This window comes from Histomonas meleagridis (assembly GCF_020186115.1).
Source record: "Histomonas meleagridis strain 2922-C6/04-10x chromosome Unknown contig_20, whole genome shotgun sequence".
Lineage (NCBI taxonomy): Eukaryota > Parabasalia > Tritrichomonadida > Dientamoebidae > Histomonas > Histomonas meleagridis.
In genome coordinates, this window is record NW_027150805.1 from 1,293,531 (window position 1) to 1,312,684 (window position 19,154).

Consider the following 19,154-nt stretch of genomic DNA (forward strand, 5'->3'; position numbering starts at 1 on the left):
AAAAATATTTATATTTCCTGTTTAAGATTTATTTTGTTATATTAGTATTTAAAAATAATATTTGGGAATTGTTTCATTCATTTGATACAGCATTGATGAGAGCTTCTTTTTATGGTTACACTGAAGTGGTTAAATTAATTCGTGCAAAGCGTTATAATGTTTGAAGATTTATTTTTTAATAATAAACTTTTACCATTAAATTCTAATTAATAACTCATTTTTTACTACATAGAGATCTTAGTATGTTAAATAATTATATATTTATTATGAATATATTTAATAATAATATGTGTTTATAATCTATCTATGGAGTAATACTTTGTATTTTGTGCTATATGCCAAGAAATTCCAAAAATTGATCATGAAAACTATAATATTTAAAACATTGAGTGCTATTATTAATGACAATAAGTTAGCAATGAAATGTGTCTTAAGACAAAATGAAATAAGAACTTTAAAATATTAGCAATTAATGATCTTATTTAATCAGAATTTTTTTTTGGATATTACTTTATGCAACACTAAACCTAATTAAATATGTTCATAATATTTTTCTGATCATTTTTATCAAGCAAGAAAATTTCACAGAATCAACCAATGAAATGGACTTTGTAAGAGCAAATATGAACATGGTGGAATAAATCAATTCAATGTTAACAGATAATTTCAGGGGAAAAAACAAAAAGATGATTGGAGCCTTAAATAATATTCTCGTAATTAAAAATATTTGTTAAATATTTCTTGATTTTTTTGAAACGTTGATAGGTCTGATGAAAGTTATCACAAATAAGGGAAACATCCGATTAATGCAAACTGTATGACTGAAAGTAGCTTGGATATCCTGTTTATTGATGTAAATGAATATTAAATATGTGATGATATAGTTAACATCAAAATCAAATTTATAAAATAAACTTTGTAATTTTCTCTAATATTTAGTCATGTCTTCAACTTCTTATAAGCAGATGATCCAACGATTTTCTTTCATACATCTAAATTGTTGAACTGATCCATTTGAATTTTTTGTTAAATGTGATGTGTATTTGGCGGCTGTCAGGTAAAAAAATTCACTTTTTGATTATGATATTATCGTTATATCATTAGTCAGTTCACAAACCACTTTAGAAAAAAGTGACATCAAAAAAGGAAACTTCTGAGATGCACAGTCAGCTATCAAGCACGGACGAAACTACATCAGAAGAAGCTCTCCCTGATATTAATGAACAAATTGTTTATTCTGGTTCTGGTGATGCATACGATATAAATTTTAATCCGACTTCTTCTCAAATTCAAATACCAGACTTCCCAGAAATACAAGAGGCACAATCATATAATCAGTTTTTCCAAGATTCTCTTTCTTGGAAAAAAACTGTTCGACATTTTTTTTTATTTTCTCAATTTCCTTTGCCAATTAACAGTTTCGTACAACGACCTCAAATTGTTACTCAAGTAAGGAAAAAAGGATATTTTTCAAGACGGAAAAAGCCAATAGTTTTCACCAAACAATCAATAACACAATTAGTGACTCAAGAGCCAAATCCATATTTTTACGACAGCTATTCAGAATACAAGGAAGCTCTAATCAAGTGGGCTTCCTTAAAAGAAAACAAAATTATTCATCCATCCGAACTATCCATTAGCATTGATCAAAATCCCCCACGTCAATCCTTTAAATTCGATCCCCCAAAACTAACTCCTCCGCCTTTACTTGAATTTTTTGATAAATATCCTGAAAATCTTGATTCAATTCAATCATCATTAGATTATCTTCAAGGTGCCAAACTACAAAAAGAACCCCAAGAAACGCAAAGTAACCAATTTTTCTTTGATGATTTTCGTTATCGCCCATATTATCAAGTTGATGATTCTTCTGCAATAATTGATGACAAAACATTTTTTTTTCTTCTTAAATCCGACACCAACATCAGCAACTTTACCTCCGGTACTCTTTCTAGCATGTTTAGTTACATTTGTAACACGTTTAGTAATTCTCGATTATTTGGAAATTTTCGAAGTCAAATGCGTCCAGACTATTTATATCGCGCTGTTCTTATTTCATCACATTTTGTAAAGTGTAACATTGAGATTATGGATCCCGAATACAACAAAATTCGACGACTTGTGAAACATGTTGAAAACAAACACTTATTAAAACTTGTACTTAATGTCATGTGCGAAAATTATTTATTTCTTAAACTTGACATTGTATTTATCGAGCTACAACTTGAAGCGCAAATCAACATCTTAAATCCGATATTACTTGCGACCATTGATCAAATGAGTGTCTTTTTCTCCGAGTTATATGGGAAAGACATCGCGAACATTTTCCAAAAGAATTTAACTCCTGAAAACTCATTTTGGATCGAGAAAATGTTATCATTTATTATTGACTCCAAGTCCATTGATTTGAAATTATTTTTTTCTTTTTTCGAAAATTCTTTTTTATATTTTTTGTACAAAATTTCATTAATTTTGCCTGAAACATTTTTAAAATTATATCATAAAATCATACATAATAATTATGTCTTAAGTGTATTATATAATGAATATACTGAACAACATTTCTTATACGAAGAAAAATTATCGATTAAATTCATTACGTTATGTGACTTCATATTACGAATTGATAAGAAATATATAAATAATAATAATCCGAACAATGAAACGAAATGGATTCAAGCGCATATATTCCAATGTTATGCACGAATGGAGAGAACACGCGAAGAAATGTTCGCAATATTATTGTATTCAATCATATCGAATTCCGTCAAAAAGTATAAAAATGATGAAGCAATATACAAAGTTGTGCAAATTGCGCAAGTTTGCATATCTGATAACATTATGCAAAATGGGTTTTCTGACGTTATAATATATTACATATTAAAATCTTATTTAGAAATGTTAAAGGTGAACTCGGCTTATAGATTATTTTATGATGAATCAGTCCTACAAAAAATTGTTTGCCCATTATTATGTTTCGTAAGTTATAACAATAATAAAATTGCTGCACTTTCGTTCAAAATTTTCAGTACAATGTTTCTGAAGTTTACAAAATCGGCTGTTAAAATATTCAAAAGATACACTTCAATTCTATTGAATCCGATAAAAAATTCGTTGTTTTTCCCTGACGCATTGATTTGTATGGAGGTGATCGTTCTTTTGAAAAAGTTTATATCAAAAAATTTGACAGAAAATTCGACTTCACAAATTAACGTGCCCGATGAGTTTAATTTCTTGTTGAAGCTCTTGGATGATACGAACTTTAATATAATAAAGGCAATTGAAAAAATTAATCAATATGAAGAGATTGAAAGTTTGATACATAAAATGCATTATATAAATGATCTGAAAAAAATATTACAGAAAAATGATAATTATCGAAAAGCAATGGCGTCGCTTTTAACAATTAGTTAATTAATTTGATGTCAAATTTTATTTTATTATAATAATGATAAATAATTTTATTATTGCTTGAAAGGGTATAAAATGTAAAAGAAAATGTTTCTGGTTTTAATAAATATGAGCGAAATAAAATTTTGTTTTGTTTTTTAATGTTATTCTTCAATATATAACATAAACCATTTTTTTGAATTTAATCAAGATGAGGTTTTCGAAGAACTCGACGTCTTTTTAAATGGCAAATGATGAAGAAATATGTAAAAAAAATATTAATTAATAGGTAAATTTTTTTAAATATGCGAATTGATCTATCAATAATATTAATTTTTTATTAATAAAAATTGTTACAAGTGCAAAATATAGGCATAAAGAGTTTCTAATATGACATTTCTTGTTAATGCGTATACGAAATTATCAATGAATTAAAAAATAATAAAAGGACTTTTTTAAAACACTTTTTACATATTAAAAACAGCTCAAAACATACTGCTTATTGTTACATTAATTTCTCTTTGTGGTGCTCCAATATCACACGCAAGATGAAACAGGCATTCATTGAAAATTGGGAGTATTGAATTAGAAGCAGAAACGGACCAAAAAGCAAGTATTGGGCAAAATGAACATAAATGATAATATGAAATCTCAAAATTTATGACATCACTATTAAGTTTGAGTAAATAAATTTTTTCATTATCTTTATCTGAAATGTAATTTTGTACAAAGTTAGAAAGTCTGTGATATATGAGATCTCGGACTTGAGGTGATTCAAAATATTCTTGTGAAAAATTATTTTCTGTTTCCATATCTAAATCATCAATAGAAAAACATTCTTTCATTTCTTTTGGTAAGCCAATCATTGTTCGTCGTTTTATTATATTCTTTTTCATAATTGACATTTTTTGATCAGAATCCCAGTTTAAATCATTTGGGGTTCTACTGTTAAAAGACTTTACTTTAAACACAAATTCATTCTCATCAATCGGAGCTTCAGTATAATTTTCATTTTGTGGGTTTCTAAATAAAAAATCTTCAGTTTCCAAAATTCTTTATTGGCACTTTTATTTTTTGGTTGTACGAAATGTGATATGAAAATATTCAATGAACAACAAAGCAAAGAAAGAGCAACAAAAAACGCCTCCAATGCCTGGAATGAAAAGCTTTGCGATAAGCTTTGCCGCCGGATATACATCTGGCATAGCCGGTGAGCTTTTCGCCACATGGCAAAATGGGCAATTTAATTCAAAAGGGTTAACTAAACCATCGTTCAAAGACAACTGCATAATTTCTGGCTCACAGCAAGTTGCTAAAGATTTTGTTAAGGCAGCACTCAAGAAGAACCCTAAAATGTTGACACTTTCAAAATCAAATCCATTTTTATTTGGTGCAGCAACAGGAATTCCAATGTGGGCTTTAACAAGGATAGTTGCAACACCCCTTCAAAATAGACATAACTCAAAAGCAAAACCATATGATGGCTTCATGAAAAGTATTCTTAATGATGCAGCATATCACACAATAAAGAACGGCCTTGATGAGTACTGTGCTGCAAAAATATTTCCATGTATTCTTCCAAAGGTTGATAGCATGATTGTTCGAAAACTTGTTGAAGGATCAATTGCTGGTGTTATTGGTGGAGGAAGTTATGTTCTTGCATTCCCATTCAAGTCTATTCTTACTGGTCAAAACATTTCAGAAGCATATTCTCAATTCATCAATAATACACCAAAAGTTGCCATCAAAAAGATTGCATATACGACAGTTCATCCAAAGTACGTCCAACTTCTTCACTAAAACTCAATGTTTTCTTTTGTTTTTTAACCCCAGTAACTGGCAACCGTTTAAATTGAAAGACATGAAAAAAACGGATTCAATTAATGAGTTCAAATTATAACGTTATTTCTATCGTTGTCAGATCTACAATGTCATTACAGGAGGAAAATATCAATCATTTAAACAAATCTTCTAACGAGGAAGAAGAATATGAACCACTACCTGACATGACTGCTGAAGAAATAATGACTGATATTTCTGATATCGATGCAACAATAATCGCTGTAAGATTTGATCCACAAATAGAACCAGACCAAATCATCGACCAGCTATCAAAACTAATGGAAAGAAGAAATAGGTTACAAGAACATCTCCAAAATGTAAAGGCAACAGAACTTAAAAAATTCATAGAATCTTTACAGCTGAATGAATTACAATTAAAACCATTTTATCCATCTCAAAATAGGTGCAAACTTCAGGTTAATGATAAAAAGGTCAAAAAATTAATGCAGATGCCACCTATCCAGAATAATACTTTTGACAAGGTATTCCGAACTTTCTTTGGAAAGAAACAAGAAGAGAGGCCATATACCGAAGTAGAACAACTTTCAGATCAGTATCAGTATCATATTCACAATTTAAGACAAAGTTTATATGAAGAAAGCGAGCACTACAAGCGCAAGAAATATTTATCTCCGGAAGATACAGCGTTAAAACTTCGAATAGAATCAGAATTAGTTGAAATAGATAAGTTCGACAGAACTAAAAGGAAATAAAATGTATTTTAATCAAAATTTTAATTAACGGAAATAATTGTTGCAATTGTGTGCACACTACGTAGTGCTTAGATTTAAGTGAAGAAATAAAATTTACAAATTATGTTTTTTGATAACATCGCTTTTTTAGCCACCACACTTAATATGAGTTTCTCTCTTTGTTAAAGATATTTGGAAAAAAATTTATTTTGCAGATTTTTTATACTCTAAAAATCATTTTTAAAAAAACAAAAAACGACACGAACCAGATTCGAACTGATGAGGGATAAACCCATGGGGACTCAAATCCCACGCCTTAACCACTCGGCCATCGTGCCATACAATTTTTATAAAAATTTCATCTAATTAATATCAAATTATCAATATATCTCGAACATTCGTTTTTGAACAAGAAGTAATTGATATTAACGATATAGCTTCATATAAGAAAATTAAAAAATTAACACCATAATAATATATTTATTACAAATTTTCTTCTAAAATTCCGTTATAGCTTCGTCCTCAAACAACTCAGCTGGACCAGCGAGCCCATAAATTTCTGTCATTTCTCTTTGTTCAATCTCTTCATTATATAACTCCACATCATGTTCTGAAACTTTCTTAATTCCAATTAAGAACCCTCTTAATATTTCTTTAAATTCTCCATAATTGGTTGAAGTCATAATTAAAGCTCTCGAAAATTCCAACAGTTCATTTTTTTCGTAAGTCGGATAAACGGTCGTCAACTTTTGTGTCAATTCATTTGCCAAATAATTCTCAGAATTTTCAATGTCACAAATCAGAACTTTATGCGAATGAATTAACAGAAACAAATGTTGTAAAGTTCTCGAAATTGAGGAAAACAAAAACTTATGAGAACGATCAGTCATCACAGAAAACAGTTCATAAACTATTGAAATAAAAAAGTTGTTGTAAAAATTCTTTTTGAATTCTTCGTCTTGATTAAGATCGACTTCGCTAATAATATTTGAAACACAATTGAAAGCGATTGTTGAAATGTTGTTGGTAGGATGTGATACGCCCCATAAAAGACAATTTAACAACATTGAAAATATGTCAAGTTGAAATGTGCCAAAAGTCGAAAATATTTTTGTTAAAACATTCGAAATCAATTTGAAGTATGAAAGTCGAATGTCAGGGAAATCATCAAAGTTTTCTTTTATCATATCAAATGTTGGTTGAATAATGTTATTAAATAAGTCATTTATGTACATGTTAAAGTCATTCCCCAATTTTATCACCAACGTGGTGAAACAGTCGATGATTTGATGAAAACGAAAGATTGGATTCGACTGATTATAATCACTAAATAAAAATCCAATTATTGCATTGTTAAGTTCTGAACGTGGATTAGCTTCGAAAAACGAGTTAAATAATTCGAGTAAGATCGATTTTGTACGAATTAGATTTGGATGTCCATTTAATAAATGAATTTGACTGGTATAAAAAGTACAGAGTTCAATAGTTTGTTGTACAATTTCAATCATTTGTGGATAATATGCAAAATCAGAAATTAAAAATATCGTCGAAAATATATGTATCGGAAAATTGACTTCCATGGAAATCCGATCATCACAACAATTCTCTGGATTAAGATCTTGCTTAAACTGTCCCCAAATTTGAAGTGGCAAAATTAAAAGTTTAGAGATAAAAATTGGCTTATCAAAATTGTTAGGATGGAACTTAATAAGTGTGGCAATTGATTCGTATAATATTGGTACGGATGTCATTGGGAGTTGTTTGGATATAATTGAAATGTTATCAAGATATTCAATAAGAAATGTTTTTTGTTGTCCTGGATGAATTTGCAAAAGTGGTTTATAACATCGACTAACAATAGTTTTAAGTATATTAACTGTCATTATTTGGAGTGGCGGATATTTAACTTGAAGAAATATGGTCATCTTATCTGTAAGTTGTTTAAGAATTGGCCAATTATGAAATAGAAAACGTGGATATACCGAAGAAACAAACATATAACAACCACACACTAATGCTTTACATTCTTCATTTTGTTGTAAATCAATATACTTGACAATAGTTTCTAAACAATTCCAAACAAATGATTGTTCCTTACTAATAGGGAATGAACCTGATATTGATCCAATTGCCCAAGAAGCTCTTAAAATGTCGTTAATATTTTGTGCATTATTAAGATATTCTAAAAGAAATTGTTCCATACTATCACGTGATAAGTTCGAAAAACAAACAAGTGTAGAACGCATATTTTCATAAAATTCTGATTCTTGAGCTTCTTCGAAATCATTCGGCAAAAGTGGCGAAAACTCGGGCGGTTTTGCCATTTTTTGAATGAAAATACGTTGCAGCTGATATATCATCTCTGGCGGTGGCTTTACTTTGTGTTGCTCAAGAAAAAAGATCTTAGAAAGATTTAACCAATATTCGACAGCTCTCTTCAATGAATCATGTTCTGCTGATATTGTTAATTGTATATACCACGCAAGTGCAAGTGAAGCAGATTCTGTCAAAATGCCTAAAAGAAGTACAGAATGATCTAAAGTCAAAAAATGCCCCAACGTTATTATCAATTGATTCATATATTGTTCTGTTTGATATACATCTGTAATGACATTATTTTCTCCAAGTGTACGTTGAATCATACCAATTAAGATATCAAAAACTTGGCGTATGTTTTTATTATCTGCTTCACATTGACTTATGGATTCAAAACATAAAAGAACTTCATATCTGAAATTTGGGTTTGGAAAAAGATTAGTAACCATATGTTGGCAAAGAGGAGATTGGATAATTAAGCTCAAGTCTATCCATCGTAAATAATGAGATAATGTTATTAAGGTCTGTTTCATTAACTCAACATCAGAATCTTGTTTCATTAATTCTTCTATAAATGAAAAAATAAGACTAAAATCATTATCAAGTGCTCTTGATAATTCACTTTGTCGATTACTACTAATCATTTCATCTGAATACTCATGAACTTCTTCTAACAAAAGTGAGAGTATTGAAAGTCCATTAAGTGCACTACTTCTCGTCATCTTACATGCTTGAAGAAAATCGTGCATAAAGCTAGGCCAATTCATAGGCCATTCATTTTTTAATATTACTATTAAAACTTTATTTGCTGCTGAAAGAAGTTGTGGTGAAAATGATTCGTTACTCCAACTGAAAACTAAATCAAAATAAAATTTTTTGAAAAATTGTTTTTGTTCTTCTGGAAGTATTGACCAATATTTTTGTGCGCCATCTGAAAATAATCCCAATGCAATAAATCTAGATTGCATGTTCTGTGAATTTGCGACAATCTGTTGTGAAACAATCCAAGCGTCTGATCTTTGCTGAAATTTTAATAATGCTTCATGTGCCTCAATACCAATTTGTTCATTACAGGCTGCAAAAAGGTGATGGACAATTTCGTCAAAGAGCTCAACATCTATTGGCATTCCTTCCTGCAAAAACTGTTCCATATTTTGAACAAACGGTCACCAAATGTCATGTAAAGCATTCAATCATAAATTTAAAAAATTTCAATACCTGGGAGACGTTTACTTCACTTCATTACTCTTCCTGTGATTGTGCGGCGAACCTTTTGCTTAGGCTCTGGCTTGGCAGCATCGAGGATCTTAAGCATCATTGTTGTCCTTGCACGCATCTTTTGGTGCATAAAGGCTTTGGCACATTTGATGTGGTAATGAAGATAATCACGGAACATTGGAAGGTAGAATGAAATGTCTTCTCTCTTTCGTTCTGAAAGTTGGGCCGCTTGAAGACTGATTGTAACATATGCATACATGTTCTTGTCCTTGGTTGGAAGATCAAATGCGCCTAAATCAGCTGGTGGATCATTGGAATATGTAACAATGGGAGCATTCTTAACACGTGTTCGAGCTGCTGCAAGTTCTTGGAAGAAAACTCCTGCAATAATTTTATCTCCTGGATCGCTGAAACGAATTGAAAATGTTGCTGCTGCTCCTTGAGATGTTGGGGTTATAAAGTAGCTTTCCATTGTTGACCTACGGAAAGGAATTTCGAATGGTGCGAAGTTTGCCTTAGCTGTGACTTGTTCGGCGACAAAAATAATTGGAGCACCTAATACATAAGCCTTCATCCTAGAAGCAAGTGTGATCATTTCTTTTTGCTCCTTTTCGTTCATTTGAGTGAGGTTAAATTGAATTGCATGAGTATATTTGATGGCACCTTTTGCTTTTGGTTCGATCTTATACTTACCATAGTACTTTTCATAGGCTTCTTGAGCACCATACTCATCAAGCTCTTGAGCACAGGCAATGTACATGTCAACTTCGATGTTGTTTGTCTTTTTATCAACATGAAGACGGAATTTAACACCATCGAAGTCGCAAAATAGGTACTCACCTGAAAGCTTTTCGTGTGGCATAAGGCTTCGTTCGAGAAGGTTCCTGAGAATTGCTGATTCAAACTCGAGAATGATCATTTGGAATTCCCTAAATAAAGTAAATTTATCTCAAAAATTGGGAACAACCGCTTATTCAAATGTGACATGTAAAACATTTCCCTTCCGTCTGCAAAGTTGGACGCCTGTGAGAAATTTGGGATAAAAAGACAAAATTGTGTGATCTAAATGTTTAAACACCAAGCAATATATAACTAGTTATGAATTTTTATAAAAATACAAATTATCAATAAAATTGTAAGTCGTTAACCCAAAAAGAACCTTAAATATTTAATGGTTTTTGCATCCAACAAAAAAGATTTTAACAATGTCAAAAATGAAATATTAAAATTGGGAATAATTAAAGCTCGATTTTTATATGATTTTTGATATTTTTCATTAGTTATCAAACCAAAACACAATTCGGATATTGCTTGAGTTATTGTATGCACCGTTTGGGTCTTCTTCCCATTGCCATAATGGGATTACACCAATTTTGTCAACTTGTTTCTTAATAGCTTCCACAAGTTTATCAATTGGGCATTTTGTTTCCCATTCCCGCCAAACCAAATCAAAATTATCGTATCGATTATCTTGATAAATATAATATGGAGTTATTCCAAATTCATCAAATTGTTCCATCTCTTCTAGTGAAATCATCCCAGACATTTTTTTAGGTTGAAAATTTTTCTGGTATTGAACAAGTTCATTGAGTTTTAAGTATGAGTGACTATGAGCATCACCACTCCACCTCACCACTTCCTCCATCACTTCCTTTGAAACATCATTAGGAATTCCGCGACTTTCACTTATGATTTCAAGTTCATTTTCATCATCATTACGAACATTTGCCATTACTGCAAACATTTGGTAGTCCCTTCCTACTCTAAGTTCTTCAGGCATGAGTTTTATAGGTTCTTGGTTTCCTTCTTCCCCATATTGATCTCCACATTTCCATTCTCCAAAATAAATATCTTCTACTAAATCATCTCCACATTTCCATTCTCCTTCTTGATAAATAGGGTTATTATTTGCATCATAGCCAATTATTTTTTTTTCTTTGTATTCGACATGAACATGAACATCGCATCCCATTAATGGGTATACCAGAAAAACGATACATTTTTTGGAAAGACAGCCTCCCGAAATAAACGGTCTTTATAAAAACTTAAAATGCATTTTTCTTTATTATTCAAGAAAACGCAAAAATGATTTCAAGTATATAAAGAAGGAAATTATCAAAACAAAAGTTAACATAAGCACTCAATCTTATGAAAGTCATCAAAGCCACAAAATAAATTGTAATATTTTACTTTTGCTGTTTAAAATAAGACATATGTACATATATAAACTGTGCAATATAAAATTTATTCTATTTTCTGTACCATCATTTGATTGACATATATCTCTTCTTTAGATGAATGCTCAGCAAGAAACGCATATCAAAGTCGAACGCAACATCTTATTATTGAAAGTGGTGTTGAAGAATTAGGTCTAATGCTTTTTCTAAATGGGGCTCATTCGAAGGAGATTATTCAGTTACATCAATTGGATGTTATGTTTGTGATTGTTTTGTTAAATTAGATACAATTATTGGGAAAATATATTGACAATTTGAAGTACTGCATTTAGTTGTTTTCCATCATTTGCAATATTACAATTCCGAATTCAGTCATTTCAATTGAATCAACTGCATTTTTACATTGTACATCACTTCTATTTATTGAAGTATCTGAAGGAAATAATTATTATCGTATTGCATTTTAAATTCTGAATTCAGTCACAACAATTAGGATTAATGTGTTCAATGGTTGATCACTCTTGGAGAGAGACTGACACAAAGTTAAATTTTTCGTGTTTTTTCTGTGTAATATTTAAACGGTCACTATAATTTTTTTTCTTAATTTTTTTTTTTTTTACTAAAGATCTTCAAAATAAATTTCTAATTTTGGTGAAAGAAATTAGATTTTCATAATTTTTTTTTATTGTTTTTTTAAAATTATGTGCTTATTTTAGAATTGAATATTTTAACAATTTCAAGTTATTGAAAAAATCATTCTATTCCATTGGAGGAGATTGTTCTACATAAACTTTGTCAACCTGGCAATCGTGCCATTTTCAAAATAGCTTGAATGTTCAAGATGAACAAGATATTATAGAAAAAAAGAAATTCTATGTTTAAATATCTTATAATATAAATGAACATATAAAAAATTTGGGAAAAATATGTTAATGCTTGCAAATATTTTTATATATCTGTATAAATTATAACAACCTGATCTCCGATTTCTAGGCAATTAATCTCAGAAAAATTCTTTGGTTTATTTATGATATTTCCATTGCGTGCTGTCAATTTTCTTTTTTTTTACTAAAAAATCGTCAAATTTAAGTTTAGCCGTTTGAATATATAATTCAAATAACCCCCACTTGTTTAAGTCGATGAACACGAACATTCTCAAGGTATTCGAACTCAAAGGTGCAAATTTAATACCAGAATTAGGCGCATCTGTTCTTCACCTTTGGGGTACAAAAGATGATATTGAACCATTAAAAGATGTTGTCGTTGCAGCAGGAAAAGGAGCATTATTACTTGCAGACTTTGACGGAAACACAATACTTCATTATGCTGCAATTTCATCTGCCTTAAAAATTAGTGCTTTCATGGTTGAACAATTTCCTCAAGATCATTTTCAAAACATCAACAAAATTACACCTGCACATATAGCGGCACAACAAGGTAATGTTGATCTTTTAGCCATATATCAAAACTCCACAACATTACTTACTGATTTATCATCCAATGGTTGGAGCCCACTTCATTTTGCCATTTATTATGGTCAAATCGAAGCTGTTCGTTTTCTTCTAGAGAACAAAATCAATTCAGTCGATGACTTAATTCTAGGTGCCGAATCTACAATTCCATTTCTTAATCATCGGCGACTTAGATTTGTATCTCCATATGATCTTGCATTAATAGCCGGTCAAAAAGAGATAGCTGCACTTCTTGAAACGTATGATGCACTTCCTTCATTACATTCAGCAGTTTCAAAACGTGATCTTTTAGCCATAACTTATCTTGTTGAGTCACCATTTTCACCATTTAAAGACAAAATTGATCTTCAAGCTGGGCGTTCCAAGTACACGCCATTACATATTGCTGCGTTAAGAGGCTATTATGACATTTGTCATTATTTGATCCAATCTAATGCATCACTAACAGTTGTTGACTCCAATGGCTTATCACCATTAGAACTTGCCGTCACGTCTAAATCTGTTCAAACGATTGCGACCATTAGTGAATTCTCATCTGAAGAACAAAACACAAATGCGTTATTCTTAGCCGCAGACTTAGGGAAAAAAGAATTTGCATTTGAACTTATCAAGTCAAAAATATCAACATCCGCTATTTCTGAAGATGGTGATTCCATATTAATACGCTTAATCAAACGTAATCTTTTAGATGTTGCGTCTAAATTCCTTATACAATGTCAGCCAGATGTTAATATCAAAGATCCATTTGGAGCCACTGCATTACATTATGCATGTGTAACAGATAAATTTGATTTTGTCAAAGATATAATTGGATTATTTAAGTTAGATTTAAATGAAAAAGATAATTTAGGATTAACGCCATTAATGTATTTGATTCTTTCAGGGAATACTCAAAGTATTCCAGAACTAAACAAAACTAATAATGATATAGCATGTGATTGTGGGTTAACGCCATTCATAATTGATTATGCATTTGGTATTACAAGTTTATTAACGCCTACAAAGAATACGCCACAAGAACGATATACAATTAATTTTAAGAAAGTCATTGAGTTAGTTGAGAAACATAAATTACCTAAAAAAACTATTAAATTATCAAATGAAGATTTTGTTACTCCTACAATTAATTTGATTAATCCAGAAGTTGAAAAGGTTTTAATGAAATTCAAAAACTTCGGTGATTATGAAGTCTCGAATATTACTATATTACATATGGAAGCTTTTGGTGTATCAGGTAAATTCATTGAAGTAACAATTAAAAGTTTTCGTGAATTAATTGAAGAAAAAGATTCATTAGGTAGAATCCCAATTCATTATGCAGTGATTGCAAGTAATTTACAAGCATGTGAAATCTTTTCGAAAGAAATGGGTAAGTTAAATCATCGAGATAAATTCGGAAATACGATTTTCCATTTTTTATCTGATGATACAATGTTATCTATGGCTAAACGATTTTATAAAGCAAGTGAATTTACATTAACAGAAGTTAATAATGATGGCCAAAATCCATTCCATACCATATGTAAGAGTGGTGCAGTAGAAATCTTAAAATTCTTCTTACAAACAATTGACATTGAAAATCGATCTGCATTAAATGCTATTGATAAATTTGGTAAAACTCCATTAGATTATGCAATCGAAAATAAGAACATTGAATGTATTCATTTATTACATTCTATGGGTATTGAGAACAAATTAAATACATTTGTAACTAATAATAACATTGAAGAATTAAAGAAATTCATTGATTTAGGTTATCCTATTAATTCATCAGATAAAAGTGGTATGACACCATTACATTATGCAACAGTATCATCTAACATTGAAATGATCAAATATTTATTATCTAAAGGTGCTGATGTTCATGCGAATAATTCACAATCAATGATGCCAATACATTATGCAGCCAAAATGAATGATTTCGAAGTCATTAAAGCATTATTAACTACAAAGCATCGATTAAATGAACTTAAAGATTCGAATCAACCATATTTATTATCTACTGATTCCACATGTAAATTATTTTTATTCCAATATTGGAAACGAGAATTATTATATAAGAACTTAATGAACTTAATGCAAAATCGAATACAATCGATAACTGAGTTACAAATCTTTTGTAATTCATGTAAAACGTTTTCATTTAATGATATTAATAATTTTGCACATCGAATTATCTTCATTCAAACGACATTATCTAAGATCGACTTTAACTTTTCAACGTCATTACATCATTTCTTACAAATATTTAATACATTAGATTTAACGACATATGTTAATAAACTTAAAGTAGATTTTAATAAAATCGTTGATAATACTATTGGCAAAGAATTCTTTGCACATAACAAACTTGAAAATCAAACGAAAATTGTTGTTGTAATTAACTTATTAATGATGTTTTATCCACTTTTATGGGTTATAGATGTTTCATTTTATATTAAAGAATTATGTAAACATTCGATTGAATCGATTGATGACATGAAGATGATCAAAATAATTCAAGACAATATTGAAAAGCAAGAAACATTAGCCATAAACACATTTAATGAATTAAGTCCTGAAGTTAATAAGAACATTATCCAATTATTAGAATTACCACAAATTATACATTCACAACTTAATAATGGTATTATCTATATTGGAATTGCACGTATTTCTGGTATTCATTCCAACCTAAATTATATCTTCCAATCACAATTCAATCATACATTTAAGCGAATATTTAACGACAATTATTATTCTTTCCCTCGATCAATACCATTCCAAAATAAACAAAACTTAATTGTGATAGCTACACGTAGTTATATCATTATGTTCTCAAATGATAAGCCAGAAGTATTTATTACGATACCAATACCAATGATATGGACTTACCAAAAAGGTATGTCATATAAACTAATGTCTCCAGTAGGAAGATTTGATTTAAGGTTCAAAAATGATAACTCATTAGTGTTGGGAAGTCTGGTAACTGCTATAAAGACTTCAACTATAGGTTATAACGTAGGACAAAGTCATTTCCAAAAGAAGAAGGACCGTTTGTTCCAATGCTTAATATGTTACGCGTCCTCCTTAAAGAACGCACATATTAAATTGTTGGTGGTGAAAGCTGGTGATAAAGAAGAGTGCGACGACATTTGTAAAGAACATTTGAGGGAGACCGTTAACACACCGATTTTGTTGACGACCGTTATACCGTTTGATATAACAGATTCAATTGAAGACTTAGTAATTATTTAAAACAAGAGAATAATAATAAATAACAAAGTGGGTGAATATGTCTTTTTTATTTGTTTAATATAAATTGAAACATTTTGTAAATCTATTTAGAACTCGTTTTCTTCTTGACAAATTTCGCTCCTTCAAATCCTGGCCGAGTTTTGGTGTTCTTGGGTTTGTATTTGACTGGCTGATATTTCGGCTTTTCTTCGGGTTCGGATTTATCTGGAACTTTCTGTTTTTCTTTTGCTTCTGGCTTTTTGGTATTTGTCTGTTCTTTCGATTCAGTGCTTAGCTCATTGGCTGGAAGAAAATAAAAAAGTTTATCAAAGAACTCTTTGTGTTGTGCGAGTTCTCCAATTTCGACCATAATATATCAAACAAAGTTAGTCAAATTGCTCAGATTTTTTTTAATTGTACGAATGCAATAAATCAAGAAAATTAATAAAAGCTATTATAAAAGGTTAGCCTAAAAATTGCAAAGTTATAGCTATTATTTTTTCCATGCACAAAATTCAATGATGATATTTATAGCTTTAGAGCCATCAATGACTTAGAATAAAATTGTTTTAATAGAAAAATTGTTATCATAAGTTTGAAATCAAAATGAATCCCAATAGAATAAGGTGCTATTCTTTTTTTATTTCATCTCATATATTATTTGTTGATTGAAGTAAAACATAAAAAAATTACAACAATATTAAGAAAACTAATAAATGGACTTAACACCAGTATTTATTAAATCAAATTCGACTTAATAATAATGTCGTCACATAATTATGTTCAGTCTGCTATAATTACAAATAAAATCAATGTGAAGAAAACTTCAAGACGATTATGATTAATCACGAAATTGAAGATCCATTTGCGAATGATTTCAAAGAACATGATATGTTTTGACATTACAATATATATGTAAAGAAGTTTTATCATAAGTAATTTTCGAAAGTGATTTAATAAATAATTTCATAGTGTTTGAGTAATTAAATGAATTTTTTGGAACATAATTTTTTGTAAATCATATTCGTGGAAGAAAGAATGAAACTATATAAAAGCTTCCATTTTGTACTCACCAAATTAATCTGAAATTGAAATAATATTATTCAGGAAATCATATCAATTTCAAATTAAAATTATATTACAATTTGTTAAATTTTATCCATTGGTCCAACCGTTAGACTCTTGATCTCGTCAAGTCAATTGGTTCATCTTCTTTCTGACTTTAATTTTATATTCTAAATGCATCTGTTGTAACGCCACCGTTTAAAGTATGTTAAGAATATATAAACGGCTGCTTTCAAATACTGATGTTGTCTTTTCTTTTTGTTTTTTCTGCATCAGAGACATTAGTCAAAACATTAGACCAATATATAGACCATAACAACAAGGATTTAGGAACATTTAAGCAATATTATTTTGAAGTTAACGATAACTTTGATCCAACTAATGGAGTAATCATTTTAAAGCTTGGTGCGGAATCACCAAAACTCGATCCCAGTGGTGTCGATGACTGGTTTAAGATATTATCAGAACGTTATCATGCTAAAGTCTTTACCATTCAACATAGATTTTTTGGTAAATCACAGCCATTTGATGATACATCAACCGAACACCTTCAATATCTTACAGTAGACCAAGCTCTTGAAGATTATTCCTATTTTTACGATTATTATGTTCAAACGCATCCAGATGAACCGATTCACCCATGGCTTATAGTAGGTGGTTCTTATCCAGGTCTTTTATCAGCTCTTGCCCGTAAGCGTTATCCCACCAAATTTACTGCTGCCTATTCTTCAGCTGGTGTTTTATTAGCATCTAATAACCTCACTGATTTTGATTTGCAAGATGCCATTTCAATGGGGCAAGAATGTGCATCGATTGCACGCCATACACGCTGGGAGATTGACCAACTTGTTGATACAAATCGCGAATACATTATTGATCTTTTAGGCTTCAATTCTAATTTTTCCGATTTTAACATCTACTATGTAGTTGGCGAACTCTTTACTCTCTCAATCCAATATGGTCACTTATCTGATTTATGTGGACCATTAGTCGATGCATTCAAATCCGGCAATGACTTGCTAACAGCATTTTCCAAATACGCCAAAGAATTTTTCTATCCAAACTATGGTGATCCCAATGCATATACTGCGCAATATATGCAGCGAACGATCAACACGAACGAATCGTCATCGCGATGCTGGCTATGGATGACGTGCAACGAATTGGGCTATTGGCAGTATTCTCCTGGACGAGTCGGGATTCGTTCTCCGCGGCTGAATTCGGAAGAGCCATTTTTGCAGCAGTGCAAAGATGTGTTCGGCATCGATATGAAGCCGGACGTCGATGAGTTTAATCGGAAAAACGGCGGACTGTATCAGGACGTGACGAATGTTTTGTTCACGACAAGTTCGCAGGACCCATGGACATGGGCGTGCGTGACGGAGGAGTACGTGATGAACAACAACTACGCGAAAACTATAATCGGTAATGAATTTGGACACCACTTCGACTTTAATATGCCGAAAGAAGATGACCCAATCGACTTGAAGAGAGCAAGAGAACAAATGGTAATGCTGTTGGACCAGTGGCTAAAAATTAACTAAATATAATATAATTTTAACGTTTATCTCCTTAATGAATGTATAAATTGGTTTCATTCCTTTTTCATTGAATATGAAATGAATTTTTTGATTAATGAATGTATAATAATCAAAATCAGCTTAAAGATCAAATGTTTGTAAAAAGTATCAAAACAAAAGTTGATTGTAAAAAACATATTAAATTCCTAAAAATTATGATTTACTCAGCGTATAATGGATCCTCAT

At 30.5% G+C, this 19,154-nt stretch overlaps 5 protein-coding genes across 5 annotated transcripts; 3 read left to right on the forward strand and 2 right to left on the reverse strand.

The window, feature by feature from the left end:
* Positions 1-4,497: 4,497 nt before the first annotated feature.
* GO595_002970 (uncharacterized protein) lies at positions 4,498-5,190 on the forward strand (the record flags this gene model as incomplete). Its single annotated transcript, XM_067915938.1, has 1 exon — positions 4,498-5,190. The coding sequence occupies one exon, from the start codon at positions 4,498-4,500 to the stop codon at positions 5,188-5,190; it is 693 nt and encodes a 230-aa protein (XP_067776771.1).
* A 4,284-nt stretch (positions 5,191-9,474) lies between these two features.
* GO595_002971 (putative Arp2/3) lies at positions 9,475-10,377 on the reverse strand (the record flags this gene model as incomplete). Its single annotated transcript, XM_067915939.1, has 1 exon — positions 9,475-10,377. One exon carries the CDS (start codon positions 10,375-10,377, stop codon positions 9,475-9,477), a length of 903 nt encoding a protein of 300 aa, XP_067776772.1.
* A 357-nt stretch (positions 10,378-10,734) lies between these two features.
* Positions 10,735-11,238, reverse strand: GO595_002972 (Uncharacterized protein; the record flags this gene model as incomplete). Its single annotated transcript, XM_067915940.1, has 1 exon — positions 10,735-11,238. One exon carries the CDS (start codon positions 11,236-11,238, stop codon positions 10,735-10,737), a length of 504 nt encoding a protein of 167 aa, XP_067776773.1.
* Positions 11,239-12,774: 1,536 nt separating this feature from the next.
* GO595_002973 (serine/threonine-protein phosphatase 6 regulatory ankyrin repeat subunit A-like) lies at positions 12,775-16,344 on the forward strand (the record flags this gene model as incomplete). Its single annotated transcript, XM_067915941.1, has 1 exon — positions 12,775-16,344. One exon carries the CDS (start codon positions 12,775-12,777, stop codon positions 16,342-16,344), a length of 3,570 nt encoding a protein of 1,189 aa, XP_067776774.1.
* Positions 16,345-17,630: 1,286 nt separating this feature from the next.
* GO595_002974 (Clan SC, family S28, unassigned serine peptidase) lies at positions 17,631-18,932 on the forward strand (the record flags this gene model as incomplete). Its single annotated transcript, XM_067915942.1, has 1 exon — positions 17,631-18,932. The coding sequence occupies one exon, from the start codon at positions 17,631-17,633 to the stop codon at positions 18,930-18,932; it is 1,302 nt and encodes a 433-aa protein (XP_067776775.1).
* Between the last annotated feature and the right edge of the window lie 222 nt (positions 18,933-19,154).